Source organism: Neophocaena asiaeorientalis, unplaced genomic scaffold, assembly GCF_003031525.2.
Source record: "Neophocaena asiaeorientalis asiaeorientalis breed wild unplaced genomic scaffold, Neophocaena_asiaeorientalis_V1.1 scaffold114, whole genome shotgun sequence".
In the NCBI taxonomy this organism is placed as follows: Eukaryota; Metazoa; Chordata; class Mammalia; order Artiodactyla; family Phocoenidae; genus Neophocaena; species Neophocaena asiaeorientalis.
The window spans coordinates 12,181,169-12,200,847 of NW_020173116.1; the positions used below are offsets into that span (position 1 = coordinate 12,181,169).

Consider the following 19,679-nt stretch of genomic DNA (forward strand, 5'->3'; position numbering starts at 1 on the left):
AGGGGTCTCACAGAGGCTGTAACTAGAACCTAGCTGGTTTTAGTGATTTCAGATCTTATCTTACAGTCAGCATGGACCAGGTTATGTTCTGGTAATAAACCTCCCTCCAAACCTCAGTGACCTACAGCAACAAAGGTATATTTCTTACCTACACTTCTTGTCTTCTATTGGCCAACAGAACCCTCTATCTATTCTATTCTATTCATTCCATTCCATTCCATTCCATTCCATTCTATTCTTCAGGATCTGGGCTTATAGAGCAGCCATTGTACTGAGCACTGCCGGTCTCTGTGCCAGAGGGAAGGAGAGGAGATTCATGGAAAGCCTCACCTCTGCAAACAAATGCCCAATCCCGTAAAGGACATATCGCTTCTGCTCAAAACTCATTTAAACACAAAATTTGGCCAGGCAGAGTCACGTGGTAGAGGCTGGACATGCAGTCCTATCAGATGTCTTGAAGGAAAAGCAACACTGGGTGAACAGTGCGAATATCGATCGTATTCTCACCCCAGGGCCCCTCCATAGATGCAACTTGGCCACTTGTTCAGACTGCTGCATTTTTGTAGATCTTTGCATTTCTCTTCTCTCTCCAAGTAGCTTCCACATAATCTCCTCCATCATCTGTCCTCTACTCCTTAGCTGTTATTATTCACAGTTTTGTGTGCTCAAAACCCATCCCTCCTTATGGCCTCTCATAATCTCTTCATCTGCCTCATTAGACTTCTCTGTTCATCCACACCTGGTCCATTATCTCCAGACTTCTCAGAAGACATGGTTGCTACAGCTCATAACTGAACAGAGGGTTTCACCTCAAGCTACTTCACGGTCCCTAGTCTATGAACACATTTCTCAAGGGTCTGTCAACTCCTGTTCTTGAATGAGAGGTCTCTGGTTGAAAGTACTGTAGCCACACAAGTCCCCTCCCCCTCAGATGCTTTGTCATAGATGTTACCCTTACAAGGAGCCATGAGCATGGTGGTGACTGTGGTGATCAAGTCTAGGGGGATTGGTAGTCAAAAGTATGCAGTCAGTTATCATTAAGCTATCAGCTCTCAGTGTCAAAGAAATCCAGGAGATTTAATATTGTGAAGAGCTTTTCCACTCCAGTTCTTAAGGACAGTTAAACGTCAGTACGTTTAATGAACCTACATGGTTATAAGTTTTCTTTATTTATGTGAAGTGGTATAGTGTTAGCCCGGAGCGTCCTGTAAAAAGTTAAGAAAGTTATATTGTAGAGTGCCAGTGAACATGACGCAAAGAGGCATGGCCAATAATGAAATTAGAGAAGAATTCTAAAAAGTATTCAGATAATCAAAATGAATGCAGGAAAAGAACAAAACCAGAGGAGGAGGAGAGAAAACAGGTAATAAAATGGTAGCTCTAAATCCAAGCATGACAATAATTATACTAAATCTTAGCAGGCTAAACACTCCAATTAAAGGTCAGAGATGATCAGAACTGATTATAAAGCAAGACCCAAGTACATCCTATTTGCAGGAAACACAACTATAAAGATGCAGACAAGCTGAAAATAAACGGATGCAAAGCTACACCAGACGTATGGTAGACCAGGCATTAGAATGCTGGTGTGGTTACATTAATGTCAATTAAAATAGACGCAAAGGTAGAAAATTTTACAAAGATAAAGAGGGACGTTTCATAATGACAAAAAAATGTCCATTCATCAAGAACACCTAACAGTGATGCACGTGTACGCACCCAGTACTAGGGCATGAAGTAAAAATGGGCAAATTTAAAGGAAGGAAATGACAATTCCACAATCACAGCAAGAGTTTTACTACTTTTCATTTAGAAAATGATAGAACAGATGGGCAAAATGGCAGCAACACACTGAGAAGCTGAGCGCCATCAACCACCTTCTTCTAACGGATATTCGTAGAGCGCTGTGCCCAGCAACTACAACACATACTTTTTTTTTTTTTTTTCCCGGTACGCGGGCCTCTCACTGTTGTGGCCTCTCCCCTTGTGGAGCACAGGCTCCGGACGAGCAGGCTCAGTGGCCATGGCTCACGGGCCCAGCCACTCCGCAGCATGTGGGATCCTCCCGGACCGGGGCACGAACCCGTGTCCCCTGCATCGGCAGGTGGACTCTCAACCACTGCGCCACCAGGGAAGCCCCATACATTTTTTTCAAGTTCAAATACCATGCTCATCAAAAAAGACCACATATTTGACTGTAAAAAAAAAGCCTCAATAGATTTAGAAGCCACGCAATCAGTGTGCACTCTGTCCCCAGCAGAAGTAAATTAAAGATAAATTACATTAAGGAATATCCCAATATTTGGATATTAAACAATACACTTCTAAATAATCCACGATTCAAACAAGAAATTACAAGGGAAATTAAAAAATACATTTAACATAATGGAAAATGTATGGCTTTAAATGCTTAGAGTAAAGATTTTAAAGTTCTAAAATTAATGACATATGTTCTACTTCTTCAGGTAATTTCTTCAAACTAAAGAAAGGAGAGCAAGGTAAATCTGAAGTAAGTAAAATAAAGGCAATAGTAAAAATAATAATAAATGACAATAATAGAATAAATGATAAATTAAAAGCTATAAGACATCTTGCCTGTATCTTAAGGAAAAACTTATTCTTCATAAACGCTTTCAAAAATAGGAGTGATCGGGGCTTCCCTGGTGGCGCAGTGGTTGAGAGTCCGCCTATCAGAGTGGCTAGAGTTGATGGGATATGGAACTACTGGAAATCTCATACATTCCTGGCGGGAATGGAAAACGATCCAATGTCTTTGGAAAACAATTTGGTAGTTGCTACAGACTGAACGTCTGTGTCCCGGGGAAATTCATATGTTGAAATCTAATCCCCAAAGTGATGGTATTTGGAGGTGGGGCCTGTGGGAGGCGGTTAGGTCATGAGAGTGGAGCCCTCATGAATGGGATTAGTGTCTTCATAAAAGAGACACCAGAGAGCTCCCTTGCCCCTTCTGCCATGTGAGAACACAGTGAGAAGACAGCTATCTAAGAACCAGGCTTTCACCACTGAATCGCTTTCACCACTGAATCTGCTGGTGCTTTTATCTTGGACTTGGCAGCCACCAGAATTGTGAGAAATAAATTTCTGTTGTTTATAAGCCACCCAGTCTATGGTATTCTAGCCGCTTGTATAGATGTAGAGAGCAGTTTCTTACATTTTTAACTTGTATCTACAGCGCTGCCTACCCATTCTACTCCTGTATATCCAAGGGAAATGAAAACATAAGCAATATCCCAAGAGCAAAAGCTGGGTGGTGGGCAGAAGCAGGAAACCAATGTCCTTCAACAACTGAATGGATGGACAAATTGTGCTTTAGCCATATAGTGGAATACTACTCAGTAATAAAAAGGAATGAACCACTGATCCCTGTAACAACTGCTGAGTTGAAGAAGCCAAACACAGAAGGGTCTGTACTTTATTATTCAATTTATATAAATAAAAATTAATCTATGGTGACAACAGGAGAACGGTGGTTTCCTGGTGTCAGGGTTGGAGGGAGGGATGGACTTTTAAAAAGGAATGAAGAACCTTTCGGGGTTTGTGGAATTGTTCTAGATCTTGACTGTGGTTATCTTACGGGCGTATACAGTGGCCAGAGTTCATTTGTTTTAGATGCAGCTTACCATATGTAAATCATTCCTCAATAAAATTGATCAAGAAAAATATATCAGCACGTTTGAAATCGACTCTCCACCTCTGCTAAGGCTTGGGTGGTGGGCTGCTGTCGTTGGCCATCATTCTGTGTGTTGAAAGGTCTTTGCAAACTTTTACAGTGGTATCCATAAAGGGTTACCAGTACTATGATCTTGGGAGGTTGGTGAGCTTGTTACAAGTAACAGGAAAGGGCCATTTTCTGAGACTTCTCTGAACTGTTTGTTTTTTTTTTTTTACAGCATCACGTCTGACACCAAATGTGTGTGTGTTTTTTCCCATACCAACTAGTTCTCCAACTCTCCAGTTACCAGCTTGGTGTCTTACAATTTAATTCAGTTCTGACACTAACCACGCAGAATTAGCACAAACCCCAAAACCCCACAGGCTTAAGGACTCAGTCCCATGAGTCTCCCCAGCTTCAGACACCAGTTCCGAGACTGGACCTCTCATATGTCTGACTGACTGGTTGTAAAATTGGGGGTTCTCACAACCCCTCCTCAGGTTTGACAGTTTGCTAGAGCAGCTCACAGAACTCAGAAAACCCGTTTACTTTCTATGGCCCGTTTCTTGGGAAAGATGCAACTCAGGAAGAGCCGAATGAAAGGGATGCATAGGGTGAGGCAGGTGGGAAGGGGTGCAGAGCTTCCGTGTCCTTGCCAGGGGCACCACCCTCCTAGCGCCAACCTGGAAGCGTTCTGAACCCCGTTGCTTAGGTTTTCATGGAGGTTCTATTGCGTAGACATGACTAATTTATTAGCCACTGATTATGTTTTTAACTTTTTATTTTATATTAGAATACAGCCGATTAACAATGTTGTGGTAGTTTCAGGTGCACGGCAAAGGGACTCAGCCGTACCTATGCATGTATCCATTGTCCCCCATGGCCACTGTTTATTGAAATCAAGCTCCAGCCCTTCTCCCCTTCCTGGAGGTTAGGGGATGGGGATGAAAGTTACAACCCTTTACTCACTTGGCTGGTTCCTATGGCAACAAGTCCCCCTCCTTGGGGCGGGGTGTGGGTGGGGTGAAACCCAGGCAAGAGTCACCTCATTAGCATAAACTCAGGAGTGGTTGGAAGGGGCTCATTACAAATAACAAAGATGCTCCTCTCATCCGTACCACTTAGGGAATTACAAGATTTTTAGGACCTCTGTGCCGGCTACTGGGGACAAAGACAAAATATATATTTCTTACTATGTCCCAATATTGCTCCTCCCCACTGAGCGAAGAGGGTAAATCTAATCTTGTTTTCCCTTAGTGCCAAGGACGTGTTTGAGCTTTAGCATCGGCTGAGTTTTTCCTTTCAATATGTAAAAAATACACACACATGATTGTGATTTGAAAGAAGTCCAAAGAAAATCTTTCACAACCGTAATGACATCCAGAGCTGTATAATTTGAAAGATAAGAATTGTTTTTCATGCAGTCATATAGATTGTGTCTGTAAACGTAGTCTTCTTAATTATATGTACTACTTTAGCTTCTGAAACTGCCATGGCCTCTTCCTGGCAAGGTGCACTGGTGTCCGGGGACAGGGCTGACCCCGTTGACTTTCCCAGGCCCTAGGAACAGACGGGGTAGCTACTTATAATCTGGAGAGCTATGCAAAAGAGTTTTCGTTTGTGGCCTCAACATGCAAATCTTTGAGTCTCAATCATATTCCCTGAGTTTCCTCTGGGTCTGAGAGTCAAATAAACTCCCAGGTCCCAATTTAACTCATTCAAACTCGTCTTTTTTGAGTCTTGTGCAAGCACCTGGCTCCTTGGAACATGAGCACAGCTCCAAAGGGGCAACACCTAGGGCTTCTAAGTCCCATATGTGGGTTGCTCCGAGGTCAGGCAGAAGGTGAAATTGAAATAAACAAACTCACTGAGTTGGGATACAACCACTAGACTTCTTTGGGATTTGTTTTGAAACCATAAATCACAATTTTCTTGCAAACACTCAGCCAAGATTTTTCTTAGAACATGGCTTCACTTTGCTTAAATAAACTAGACCCATATTACAGCAGTTTTGTAAAATATGGTTGATACACAATGAGACAGCTAGATATTGTTCAGGCCGTCCATGCGTCAGACACACAGAGGGTGTTAGATGTGCGAGAGATTTATAGGGGACACTCTTGCCAGAGAAAATGGGGATAGAGTTCAGGGAGAAGGGAGAGCAGAGTGACCCCAGGGGAAAGAGAGGGATGGAGGGAAACTGGATGCATTTCTACAAGAGTTTGTCAAGCCCATCCGGAGTCTTCAGGCCAAGAACACCCATCAGAGGAGTCCCGCACCTTCCAGAAATGGACCCGCGTTAGTAACCCTGCCACACTAGGTCTTTGGCTGAGATATTTTATTATATATGATATTGTATATATATGTATATATACATATATGTGTGTGTGTGTGTATATATACACACACACACAAAGTTTATAGTGGTTTTCTCAGGAAATAGTAACATTTTTGTATGGTGGGAGGTTCCTTTGTACTTTTATATCTTCCAAAATTTCTGCACTTCAGTATGTGTATTCTTAAATCTGGTTTGAGATTTCGACAAGTCTCTCTCTCTCTCTTTTAAAGTAATCCCTTTCCTAATTTCAGAAATTGGCAATGCTCATGGCGCGAGTGCGTGTGTGTGTGTCCTTGCTTGCGCCAATTTGCACCAAGCTTCCTGATTCTTCTTTTTCACCTTCCCCAGATTCTCCTTCTTCCAGAAAGTTCACTGGAAACATCTCTTTGGCATAAGAGACAAACCTGTTTATAACCTTCTGTCCACTTTCCCTTACCTAAGTGAGTTTGTAGGTTACTGGCTGATAATTATTCTACACTAACAATTGGGAACTAATCCAGGCACAGAAAAACATGTGTCCTGGGCTCTCCAAAGAAGCATAATGAATCCATTTGGAGGACAAGCCCCAGATTAGGGTCTTATGAAATTCAAAATGAAGTTGTGCCCTGAAAGGATATATAACTAAGATCTTCTAGCCTATTTTCCAAGTTAACTGCATTGTAAGGTCATTTTGGCTACAAAAGCTGCATTGGGTTCAATAGAGTCCCTTCCAAAATTCATGTCCACCCAGAACCTCAGGATATGATCTTATTTGGAAACAGTTCTTTGCAGATATAACTAGTTAAGATGAGCTCATTTTGGATTAAGGTGGGCTCTAAATCCAATGACTGTTGTCCTTATAAGAAGGCAATGTGAAGACGCAGGGGTGACATATCCAAGGAAGACTATAGGAAGACAGGAGCAGAGATGGGATTGATGTGTCCACAAGCCAAGGCATGCTTTCCAGATTGCGTCCCCCCCAGCACCTTCAGAGGAGGCATGATCCCGTCCACCCCTTGATTCTAGACTTCTATCCCCCAGAGCAGTGAGAAAATAAATGTTTGCTGAATTAAGCCACCCAGTTTGTGGTACTTTGTCACAGCAGCCCTAGGGAACTAACGTAGAAGGCAATGTGACAAAGCTGCTCTGGAGAGGGGCACGAGGACCGAGAACTCGTGAGCAGAGGGGTCATTGCATGCCTTCCTCACTCACGTTCCCTCCCCTCCATCAACAAAGTTCACTAGATGAAGCATCCTAGATGGGGATTGGTAATACCTGAGCTACGCTGAGGACTGGTCCTCTCCGCCTACTCACATTCCAAAGCCAAATGCTGGGCTGGATACGATTCTTCATCTTCATGTACAAACAGATAGCAAAAAGTGTATAAAGAGTTTCCTTCATGGCTCCGGGTCACCCAAGAGCAGAGATGCTCATCCCCACAGACTAGCTGGTTCTTCTGCTTCTCTCTGTTGACTAGAGAGTGCAAATGAGATGAAGGGGGGGCTTTGTTTTAAATGCACCCTGACAGTTTATGATCATGACCATGAACGAGGTAGCAGCCTAGGGACCATTTGCAAGTGATGGTTCATTGCCAGCCTCTCCGTGGGAAAACATCGATCTTCAATCACAAAGGTGATGTCATGGAAAGTCAGCAGAGGCCATGCACCAAGGGGACCTGGAGGGGCCAGGACTGGGAAGGGGACCTGGGAAGAAATGGCTGCAGCTGTGTGCAGGTAGCAGACCGTGGCTGAGGGGTCAGCATGAACACAGGGCAGCTAGCAGTTTGGTAAGCCCTGGGGGTGAAGCCAAAGCAGAATCCAGACGCTGTGAGGGCACCCTGAAGAACAGAGGGGCCGCTAGTGTCTTTGTCAGGAAAGATGAGTTGGGGATGGAGAGGGAGTTAGCAGGAGGCAGAGTGTGGGATGACGCCCAGAGGTGAGGGGAGAGCAGAGTGTGAGGGAGGAGAGGGAATGAATGGGACATAGACCTGCCCGTGCTGGAGGGCCCGCAGCACTGCTGCAGTTCTTCAGCGCACAGAATACCATCACGGACATGGTTTCCTGGAGTTTAACTTCTCCCCCTGCTCTGATTTTGTCTCGGTGTAAGCAAAGTTGATAGGTGTGTGCTGTGGTTTAGCAGGACCCTTCAGGGTCTGGGGGTCTCAAAGGTCTTCATGTCCTGCACTGACCTTACTTTACCTGTTTATGTGTCTCACTGTGTGGCAGGCGGCCACTTTTCAGAAGTTCAGTCCAAGTTGTGGGTTCCCAAGTGGCATGAAATAGCAATAAATCGATCCCTGCATCTTCATATGAATGTGGAAACAAGCAGAGAGATAGTAGGGAAATGGGGAGTGTGTATCACGCCGACTGGAGCCGTCTGGGGGACTCTAATGAGATACAGTGTATGGAAAGCAGGTGGGGTCCAACCAAGAAAGAGAAAGCACACCGTAGGTTAAACAGAGAAATTTTAACATCGAAATTATTAACTATATGGGCTTCCCTGGTGGCGCAGTGGTTGGGAGTCCGCCTGCCGATGCAGGGGACGCGGGTTCGTGCCCCGGTCCGGGAGGATCCCACATGCCGCGGAGGGGCTGGGCCCGTGAGCCATGGCCGCTGAGCCTGCGCGTCCGGAGCCTGTGCTCCGCAACGGGAGAGGCCACAACAGTGAGAGGCCTGCGTACCACAAAAAAAAAAAAAAAGTTATTAACTATAATAAAGGAATAGCTACGAGACATAAGAGAACTTTTTAGGGTACCCTAGGGCTGAGGGATGGCCCCCAAAGGAGGACAAACTTGGAAGGGGTTCTGAGCTCCCTGGAGAAGGTGTGGATGGGCCACTGGACAGCAGAGAAGCTGGCTGATTTAGCCAAGCTAGAGCTGGTCTGGACTTGATGGGCGAGCAAGGAGGGCAGACAGGTAGCAGTCTTCTGCAGTCAGTGGCGCTGGGCAGTGGGAGCCTGGGCTCAAGAGGGGCCAGGGGGCCTTCAGAGGAGCAGACTGCATGGCTGGGTTCACAGAGCGAAGCCTGCGGAGGTGGACCCCTGGCCACAGGCATGCTGCACCAGTGCCATGCTGGGGCTTTTTTGTCCTGTGTCAGGAGGTGTGTGGAGAGTTCATCAGTCAGCTGGAGGATGCAGGGTGGCAGAGGGACCACTTACAGGACCTGTGGCCCTGACAGGACCCCCCGGAAGTTCTCACGCACACATGGCTGACTCTCATCCCTCCCACGGAAGTTGCAGGAAGCCCCTACCTCCTGCAATGCCCGTCAGTTGAGCAAGCTTAACATGGTGCTCTTTTTAAAGGAGAAATAAAGGAATGTCATTGTATATTACCAAGCCTATGTTGGAGGGTGCATCTGGAGCCAGAGGAAATCAATTGATAATGACACAGAGCTTAGTGAAGAGACTGGCACGTAGTAGGTGCTCAGTGATTGAAAGCTGTGAGTGTTATACTTCTTACTTGGAGAAACTGAATAAACTTAAATTATCTGGAAGGCATTTAAATGTTAGGCAGCCGTGTTAATATTTCTTGTTCTGTAATTTTTGTGGTGTATTATTTAACTTTAACAAAGTTAAGAATCTGTGTGTAAGCTGTTTCTCATTTCTAATTCATGTTTACTTTTGTTTTCATTTTCTTTTTGTCTAGGTCTTATATAACATCTTAATCGCCTTCACAAAGATGCATAAATTTGAAGACATAGAACCTGTGGACATTTTGGCCGGATGTGCCCGATTCATTATCGTGGGGTGCGGGGGAGTATTTTTCGGCGTCATTTTTGGATTCATTTCTGCGTTTATCACACGTTTCACTCAGAACATCTCAGCGATTGAACCCCTCATCGTCTTCATGTTCAGCTACTTGTCCTACTTAGTGGCTGAGACGCTCTATCTCTCTGGCATCCTGGCGTGAGTACAAACCAAGGACCAATTCTCATAAGAGAGTTTAGGACCACATCTGGTGGACCAGCCTTTGAGAAAGGCCTGACTTCTAATGCCAATCTTCAAAAGCATTTCAGGATCCAGGTTTTTTGAACTTTTGTAAAATCCAATTCAGGTCCTTTGCCAAACAAATGTTCTCTCCAGCATTTGCTTTTGCTCTGTTCTGGTGATTTTCCTGCATAGCAATTATAAGGTCAATTTATAACTCTCAGAAAAGCTGGTGCAGAGAGGAGCTGGGGGAGGTTCAAGGTTAAAGTCTCACTTCAGTCGTTATTTTTTTTCCTTGAAAAATGCGTTATTTTAAAGTTAAAGGGAAGCATGCCGTGAGCTACTATCATTCCTGGGCTCTGCCTTCTGCTATTTCCCTCAAATCACATCACAGCTCCAGGACTGGTCAGTGTGGAGTGAAACTGGGTAGATGGGATAAGACTAGAAATTCAGATTCTTTTTCCTAATGAAAATATCTTTGAAATGTTTATCCTTGTGTAGATCTTGGAATGAGGCTTCTCAACTTGGCTTATTGTATCTGATCATGTTGCCTTCTTTATGACATCATCCTCATACCCAGCCACTTGGACACAATGTTATTGTACAGATATATTTATCTTAATTAAATACAGTAGTGTAAAGTCTAGGCACTCATCATTTTCCCACCTTAGAAGTGAGCAAACTACTAAGACAAGGCAAAGTCCTTTCTTTCCCATCCAGACTTGCTAAGTGGCTCTAGAACAAAACATTTTAAAGGAAAAATTTCTCATTAAAATTTTGTAGGAAACATTACAACGTGAGGGGGTCTCGCTGAAGTATCCTTTCTAGGTAACTGCACTGGGTTATTTTGGTTTAAGGCAGGTGAAGTAGAGAGTACGAGGTGGGGCTGACAGAGCTCATGATGGGGGTGGAGGGAGCAAAATAAAAACAGTCCTGCTTCTGGCTCGTGCATGAATTGTGTGCCATTTTGTTGCGGGAAAACCATGTCATGCCCACCTTCTCTACCACACTCAACTTGTGCAAGACCCCTTAGGGAGGAAGAAGAGGACGAAAGAAAATCTCAGGAAAAACCTGCAGCCAGAAAGAGGACTGGAGAAGATGTTCTCTCTGGATAAAAACTGGATTTGTGTCTCTGTGCCATCACCAATAGGGAGGACTTTCCAATGAGGGGCAAGGTCTTGTGGCTTCTCCCTGAGACTCTTTTCCTTTTGCAGAATCACAGCCTGTGCAGTGACCATGAAAAAGTACGTCGAAGAAAACGTGTCCCAGACATCCTACACGACCATCAAGTATTTCATGAAGATGCTGAGCAGCGTCAGCGAGACCCTGATCTTCATGTTCATGGGCGTGTCCACCGTGGGGAAGAACCACGAGTGGAACTGGGCCTTCGTCTGCTTCACCCTGGCCTTCTGCCAGATCTGGAGAGCCATCAGTAAGACACAGCAGGGCCCGAAGAGTCCCACCTGCTTATTTTTAATTTTTCTTATTCCTTCAAGCAAGGTTAAAGCATAAGCAGTGGGGTGATGCCAACTGGTTTTACTGGTTAGGGGGGTTTGGGTACCTTGTGGTGACCAGGAATGTTCTCCGTTTGCTTCCTCAATCAGTTCAGAATAATCACTGGCCAATAAGGTTCTGCACTGAAGCAAGGCTGAGGCAGGAGCACTTTTTCTTAATTGAGAGAAAACTCTCACATCTACACATTTAAATATAACTCAGTACATTCATCCCTTGCCCTTCACTTCTTTGCCAGCTTATGAGTTCTTGCACCTTAAATCAGGTATAGGTTATAAACTGCGGGCTTTCTTTTATACTTTTGTTACAGGAAAAGTGAGATCTCACAAACTGTAAGGCAAGTACTGTTAGAAAACCGTAACAGTAATCCTAAACATTAAATCCTAAATATTACAGGTGGTTTTAGTGAAGGGTTGAGTGTGATATACAGAAAACAAAGGAAGTGAATCTCTATTTTTGAAAAGTGCTTAGTAAAGGCAACTCTACAGTGTAACTGGTGTCACCCCTATAAAATATGCCTAACTTAAAAACACGAGGTGTCTTGACTAACGGCTTTTAATTTAACTTGTATATTTATGTTTCTGGAGCTAGAAAGAACACTCAGTACTGAACTACAAGATATGCTTTACCTTTTGATTAGAAGAGATTATATTTTTAAATGACTTCAACCAATATTTGAAGCATTTTTTTATGTGACTTTGACCAGTATTTTCAAGCCAATTGCTCAAAGAGAAATTAGGAGAAATGGCTCAGAATTCATCTTGAACATATCCATTCTAAATTTAGAATGGTTTTTAGGATTTAGGCAAGAATAACAAGAATGTAGAAATATTAAAAATATTCATAAAAATAGCTCTGAATATATGTGCCTATTGGGTCTCCAGGGGAGAAAAGAATTAAGGATTCTGTGATATAAATTTATAATCTCACAAGTCCTATCAGTATTACTAACTAGCTACTTGACCTTGGACAGATAGTTAACTACTCAAAGGCTTCTTCCCCAACCACAAAATGGTGGGTCTGGACAAATTTCGTAGGTCCCTTTCAGTTCTAATACTGTAGGGATCTACAGGAGAGTAGGGGTAATGTCAAGAGGAGTACCACCTCAGAGCTTCTGCCCAGCCAACAAGCACAGAAACCAGCTGGGAGATTAATGTTGGGGACACCTAACGATGCTTCACCCTTGGTGACCCGCCACCCAGCTCCTTCATTTTCCATCTGAGGGAAATGATGTAACAGTTCCCAGGAGAATGACTTGGCCACATCACAGCGAGGGACAGAGCCAGGTGTCGGAGTCCAGCTCTCCCACTTCTGCCTGACTCATCGTAGCTAAGAATCGTTCACACTCATGAAGGCTTATAACATAGAAGGTCGTGCTTTATGTTATTCATAGATATTAAATTATTAAACCTTACGTCCACCTTCTGGTGTAAGTACTCAGTACCTCCAGAAAGCAGATGAGGAGAATGCGTACGTGAAAAGATTGACTTTTGCCCAAGGTCATAGGACTAGCCCGTGGAGGAGCCGAGACAAACAAAACAAAATGAGAAAAATTCAATTTTACTATCTCCTGCACTGTCAGCGTCTCTACTATCAGAGGATGCTAGGAAAGAATAACAAGAATGTAGAAATATTAAAAAGATTCATAGAAGTAACTCTGAATATATGTGCCTGTTGGGTCTTCAGGAGAGAAAAGAATTAAGGGTGCTCTGGTATAAATTTATAATGTCACATCAAGTCCTATCCCTGTTACTAACTAGCTATCTGACCTTGGACGGAGGGTTAACTACTCAAAAGCTTCTTCCCCAGCCACAAAACAGTGGGTGTGGACAAATGTGTTAGGTCCCTTTCGGTTCTAGTACTGTGGGGGTCTACAGGGCGTAGAGTTACTGTCAGTGATGCTGGCTGTGATGTCCGTGCAATTAGAAGCCACATGAGGTTACAGAGAGGTTTACTGTTCTCCAGGGAGACCTCTGCTTTGATGAGTCAGAACATCAGTGAAGGGACCTTTCTCACTAGGAACCACTGCATGGGTGGCAGCTCAGCCACATGGGGATGAAAAACCGATGTGGTAGAAAACACCTCTGTGTTTTCAGCAAGCTCTCCTGCCCTCCACCTTCCACTTACTGACAGTAAGAAGCGCCCCCCTTGGACCCCTTGCCAACCTCCTTTCTTTTTCGCATTGAGCCTCAAGAACCAAACCAACCACAAAAGATCTGCTCACATGCACAGACCCCAGGCACTGTGAGGGCTAATCTCACCTTCAAAATCACACACCTCCTCTGCTGACCCAGTGAGAGTATGAGCTGATAAAAATGCTTCTACCCTCCAAGTGATACCCTTGCTTTTCTTAGTTTTGAAAGGCTGAGCAAAATTTATAAAATAGATTAGAAAATATATACCATTTCGTATATCAAAAGTATCAAGATTTATTACTTTAAGTACACACACACACACGCACGCACGCACGCGTGCACGCACAGAGGCAGTCATGCTGGGAAACTACCAGAGAACACTTCTGACTTGAGGCACTGCTGTCTCACAACTACCCAAGAAGTAAACAGTTTTGTAAGCTGTTCTGTTTGGGACAGACTGCCGTGGGTGTGATGGAATTAGGTTGCCTTGTTTTGTGGGCACATGCACACGACTTGGGTTCACTAACGCTGCTGTGTCTGCTCATTCGTGACCCTCTGCTCTAATACGTATTTCCCCCCTTCTAGGCGTGTTTGCTCTCTTCTATATCAGTAACCAGTTTCGGACTTTCCCCTTCTCCATCAAGGACCAGTGCATAATTTTCTACAGTGGTGTCCGAGGAGCTGGAAGTTTTTCACTTGCATTTTTGCTTCCTCTATCTCTTTTTCCTAGGAAGAAAATGTTTGTCACTGCTACTCTAGTAGTTATATATTTTACTGTATTTATTCAGGTTGGTAGATTTCTTTCATATTTGAAATAAGTCGATTCTTCTCAGGATTATGTATTAAATTAGTAAAATACCAAGAAAGGGACACTTTATCTGATTTTCAGACAAGTGTCCAAACTAAATTCCCAAATATTTCTAGATCATGTTTTTGGTCATCCTGTAACCTCGACATTTTGTGACCTTTTAATTGATAAAACATATCAATCAAAATATCCCTTTGTACAGGTGAATGATAGCTCGCCTGATGTCTATTGCTGAAAATGAGATAACAATTGGTACTAAATAGTTTTTATTATAGCTGGTATTAGCTCTCAGCAAACTAATGGGAGGTTGTTTTAAGGAATGAAATGAAATCCCTGCTTTAAATTATAGACATCAGGCCTGTTTTTATTGCAGAGTGTAAAGGTATTAAGTAAGAACTAAAGTAAACACTGGAGCATTTATCCAGGAGAAACTAGTACAAAACAAAGACATTAAAATTGGAAGTTCTAAATTTGCAATAGATTTGCTCTCTATCCTGACAGTCTTCACTACAACAAAATGCTTTATTTTGTGGTTTATGATCTAGGGAATCACAATTGGCCCTCTGGTCAGGTACCTGGATGTTAGAAAGACCAATAAAAAAGAATCCATCAACGAAGAGCTTCATACCCGTGTAAGTTATCTCTTGGTCATAATTAATAAGTTGATAAGACTTTCCCTCTTTGTCACCTATGGGAGTGATTTAGAACTTTGAGGAGGTGTGTATATGTCACTAGACATGGCCTCTTTCCTCTCCAGCTCCACCAACAGTGACTGTACTAGTTCCCTAGGGCTGCTGTAGGAAATTATCGTAGACTTAGTAGCTTACATCTTACAGTTATTATCTTACAGTTCTGGAAGTCAGAAGTTCACAATGGGTTTCACCGGGATAAAATCAAGATGTAGCAGGGCTGCATTTCTTTCTGGGTGTTCTAGGAAAGGGTCTGTTTTCTTGCCTCTTCCAGCTTCTAGAGGTTCTTGGCATTCCTCGGCTTTTGGACCCGTCCTGTCTTCAGAGCCAACAATGACCAGCCAGGGCTTTTCTCATGCTGCATCACTCTGATACTGCCTTCCTGTTCCACATTAAAAATCTTTATGGTTATACTGGGCCTATGTGGGTAAATTAGGGTATTCTCTCTATCATAAGGTCAGCTGAATAGCAAGCCTAAATTCATCTGCTATCCTAATTCCTCTTTGAATAAAAACTAACGTGCTTGCAGGCCCTGGGGATTAGGACCCTGGACGTCTTTGGGGACCATATATTCTGCCTATCGCATCTGTCCTTTGCCCTTCAAAGACTCATGTCTGTTCCACATGCAAAATACATTAACCGATCCCAACATCTCAAAAGCCTCAATCCACTATAGAATGAACTCAGAGACCAAAAATCTCACCTACATCTTGTGAGTTCAAAAGACCCAACTCTCAGCATCTCAACCATCTAAATCAAGGATGGGTGAGGCTCTGGGTATAATCCGTCCTGAGACACAGTTCCTCTTCACTCTGAACCTGTGAAACTCAAGAAACAAGTCATCTTCTCCCAAAACGCACTGGTAGGACAGTCATCAGATAACGGCTATAGATATTCCCTTTCCAAAAGGGGGAAATATGGAAGGAAAAAAGGAGTCATCTACCCCAAGCAAATTTCCAAGTCTGCCTGGGTTTCCAGTCCTGGTTTCCAGTCCTGGGAACAATCTTCTATGATTCTTTGCTCCACCTTCTGTGTTCTCCCCTCCACCCACTGAGTCATAGTTCTTTTTTCATGAACAGTAGCAGGTGTTTGTGACTTATTAGTTTTGTTTTGTTTTGTGATTTTTATTGGGGTATAGTTGATTTACAATGTTGTGTTAGGTCCAGGTGTACAGCAAGGTGAATCAGTTATATGTATACATATACATCAGTTATATGTACATCAGTTATATATATATGATGTATATGTATACATATACATCAGTTATATGTATACATATATGTATACACACATACATATATGTGTATGTATACACATCTACATATACACACGTGTGTGTATATATATGTATACACATATACATATATGTGTGTACACATATATGTATACATATATCCACTCTGTTTTAGATTCTTTTCCCATATAGGCCATTATAGGCCATTACAGAGTACAGAGTACCCTGTGCTGTACAGTAGGTCCTTACTAGCTATTTATTTTATGTATAGTAGTGTGTATATGTCAGTCTCATTCTCCCAATATATCCCTGTCCCGCTTGCCCCCTGGTAACCATAAGTATGTTTTCTACATCTGTAACTCTAGTGGCTTATTAGTTTGTTCAGCCTGCTTCTTGCCTGTAAAATGTGGGGCCCAGTAGCTTTCTTTCATTTCATCTTCTCTCTCTCCCTTTTGGGTCCAAGCTAGCATTGTTTCGGTCAGGGTTCAACAAGGGGGGAAGAACTAGTAGGAGATATATATTAAGAGCTTTGTTGTAAGGAATTGGCTCACCTACTACGGCTGCTGGGTAGACAGATCCAAAATCTGTAGGACAGGCCATCAGGAAGGGTGGACTGGAACTCTCGGGCAAAAGCAAGTGGAATTTTCTTCTGCTTTATTCTTCAGGCCTTTCGAATGATCACATCAGACCCACCCAGATTAGCTAGGATAATATCCCTTACTTAAAGGCAACTGATCAGTGACCTTTAATCCTATCTACCAAATACTTCCACAGCAACATCTCAATGGGTATTAATAATAACAGGGGAGTAGCCTAGCCAAGTTGACACCTCAGAAAACTATCGTGATGAATAATGTTCAGGGTTGCCTGACTTGCTTCTAAAATTATTGTTCTAAAAAAGAAAGAAAGAAAGAAAGGAAGGAAGGAAGGAAGGAAGAAAGAAAGAAAGAAAGAAAGAAAGAAATCATTATTCTAATGGAACATGGGATTTTCTGCTCTTCCTGAACTTATAATAAAGAAGGGGTAACAGCTTCCAGTTCAGCAGACATGGCCTAGTGGCAGTTTTGGTGAAAACTCTGATAAAAGTGAAAATGAAGTCGATCATGGTCTCTGTTTGTTTTAAGTTTTAAGTCCGACACAGTATTGAAGGGATGGCGTTTCATGTGGCTACAGGAAATAGAAATGAGAACTAATGTATGGAAAACATAGGGTGAGAGGCTTCAGCTCTGTTAATGAAGAGTGTTTGGACAGTTGCTTGTATGGCTCACCCAAAGGTGAAGTGGATGTGTGCAAGCAACAACCGGAAACACTTGGCATAGTTGCTGTACAAGAGATTCAGGCTTGGAGGGGATGATTGACCCACATAATTTGGAGGTTTCTTTCATGCCTGAAAGTTCATAACTTTAATGCTGGAGAAACTGATGAAGTCTTTCAAAATCAGACCTGAATTTCATGGCCAAAGTCACCTAAGGAAATAAAGTAATTTTAATTCCAGGAAACGCAAATGAAAAATTTTCAAGGCCATTCGAAACTATTCAACAGATGGGGATAGGGAGTGAGCATTTTATAATCAGTAGTGCTTTAACCCGACTGAAGATTTTTGTCTCTATCTTCATCCCCTGTGTTCATTATTTTAAGAAATTAGATATATACCTAAGACAATAGAACTTGAATATTTCACCCCTTTCTTATTTTTCTTTTTCTCAAAAAAAGGTATAATTATTGGTAGAGAGTACATAATTATTTCAGAATTAATTTAGTATTTTAGTTTATTTTGCAAAAAAATTTTAGAAGCCATGTTAAACTTCAATGATTACAAATTTAAATTATTTGTAAAGTAATAAATTATGAAGAGACTGTGTTTTTTCCTTAATTCCTATAAACAATTTGGATAAGGCAAATGTAGTATAATTGGCTTGGATGGTGAGATGTAAATACTGAGACAAAATGATCAGATAAAAACTGAGGCGTTGGGGCTTCCCTGGTGGCGCAGTGGTTGGGAGTCTGCCTGCCGATGCAGGGGACGTGGGTTCGTGCCCCGGTCCGGGAAGATCCCACATGCCGCGGAGAGGCTGGGTCCGTGAGCCCTGGCCGCTGAGCCTGCGGGTCCGGAGCCTGTGCTCTGCAGCGGGAGAGGCCACAGCAGTGAGAGGCCCGCGTACCGCAAAAAAAAAAAAAAGTGAGGCGTGGGAATTCCCTGGTGATCCAGTGGTTAGGACTTTGTGCTTTCGCTACTGAGGGCGCAGGTTCAGTCCCTGGTGGGGGAACTAGGGTCCCACAAGCCATGTGGCACGGCCCAAAAGAAAAAAAACAAACAAAGCAAAACAAAAACTGAGGCATATAGATAAATTTTGTTGTTATATGTTGCTATTATAATAGAATACCTGTAGAATTATATTTTCAGGAGTCGTATAAATTGGATACTGGCATATTCTTTTCTTTCTCAATGAAATTAAAAGAATTAAAAGTTAATTATTAGGCTTTATATCCATTTGATTTCAGTAATGCAAAATTTCCTAGATCATTCTAGAAAAATAGTATTCAAAGCAAAGCAGGTACCTTGTTTTCATTGCAAGTTATGTGCTTTATTAAAGAAATTATCTATAGAGGCTTTGTATCACGAAACTAAGTGGTGTTACTGGGAAAGGCATTATAAGCGTCAGTTACATGAACAGTGATAGAAAAGAGGGTATGCTCCTGGAAAGTAAAACCCCCTTTGTTTTCCAAGGTGTATTAATCCTCCTTGTGTGTCTTGTAGGGTTAACGTTTCATCAGCAATCATTTTCCTGTGTTTGGTTTGGCAGCTGATGGATCACTTGAAGGCTGGAATTGAAGATGTGTGTGGGCAGTGGAGCCACTACCAAGTGAGAGACAAGTAAGGAGGCAGAGGTTTCACCACTGAGGAGGGATATATGTGACATGAGGAACCTCAGAAGGTTCCACTGGAAACTAGGTAGATGGGATAAGATAAAAGTAGAAGGAATCCTGAGGAAGGTGGCCAGGAAGATAAAGGGCCTGGGAGCCATGCCATACAGGAAGCAGGCAGAAATCCTGGTAAATGGAGAGCTACCAGGTGGAGGAAGCAGTGAACTTGGGCTTGGTTGCTTTAGAGGAAACTTGTACAACTGACAGGTGGAAATTAGAGACGCCAGATTTAAGTTTAAAACAAGGACAAGTTTCCCAGTGATACGAGAAGCACAACCAGGGAATGACAGGCTTCAAGAGGCTGCAAAGGAGGGTTGGCGAGTCATCAGGGATCCTAGGGAAGAGATTCCTCCATCGTGGGGGAGGCTCTTCCCGCATAACAATTCTGTAAGGATGCCGGGGGCCCTCTTCTCCACCACATCTCACATTTCAGAACTCATCCTCTTCTGGATTTAGTCTACA

The 19,679-nt window shown here is 42.9% G+C and overlaps 1 protein-coding gene across 1 annotated transcript in view; it reads left to right on the forward strand.

Annotated features, from left to right (window-relative positions):
* The window catches only part of SLC9A4 (solute carrier family 9 member A4), a 57,596-nt gene that overhangs the window by 19,794 nt on the left and 18,123 nt on the right, over positions 1 to 19,679 (forward strand). Inside the window, exons 3-7 of the mRNA XM_024743975.1 lie at positions 9,634 to 9,893; positions 11,129 to 11,346; positions 14,147 to 14,349; positions 14,915 to 15,001; positions 19,097 to 19,167. Of these exons, the coding sequence (XP_024599743.1) occupies positions 9,634 to 9,893; positions 11,129 to 11,346; positions 14,147 to 14,349; positions 14,915 to 15,001; positions 19,097 to 19,167 (839 nt within the window). The remainder of the gene's footprint in view (positions 1 to 9,633; positions 9,894 to 11,128; positions 11,347 to 14,146; positions 14,350 to 14,914; positions 15,002 to 19,096; positions 19,168 to 19,679) is intronic.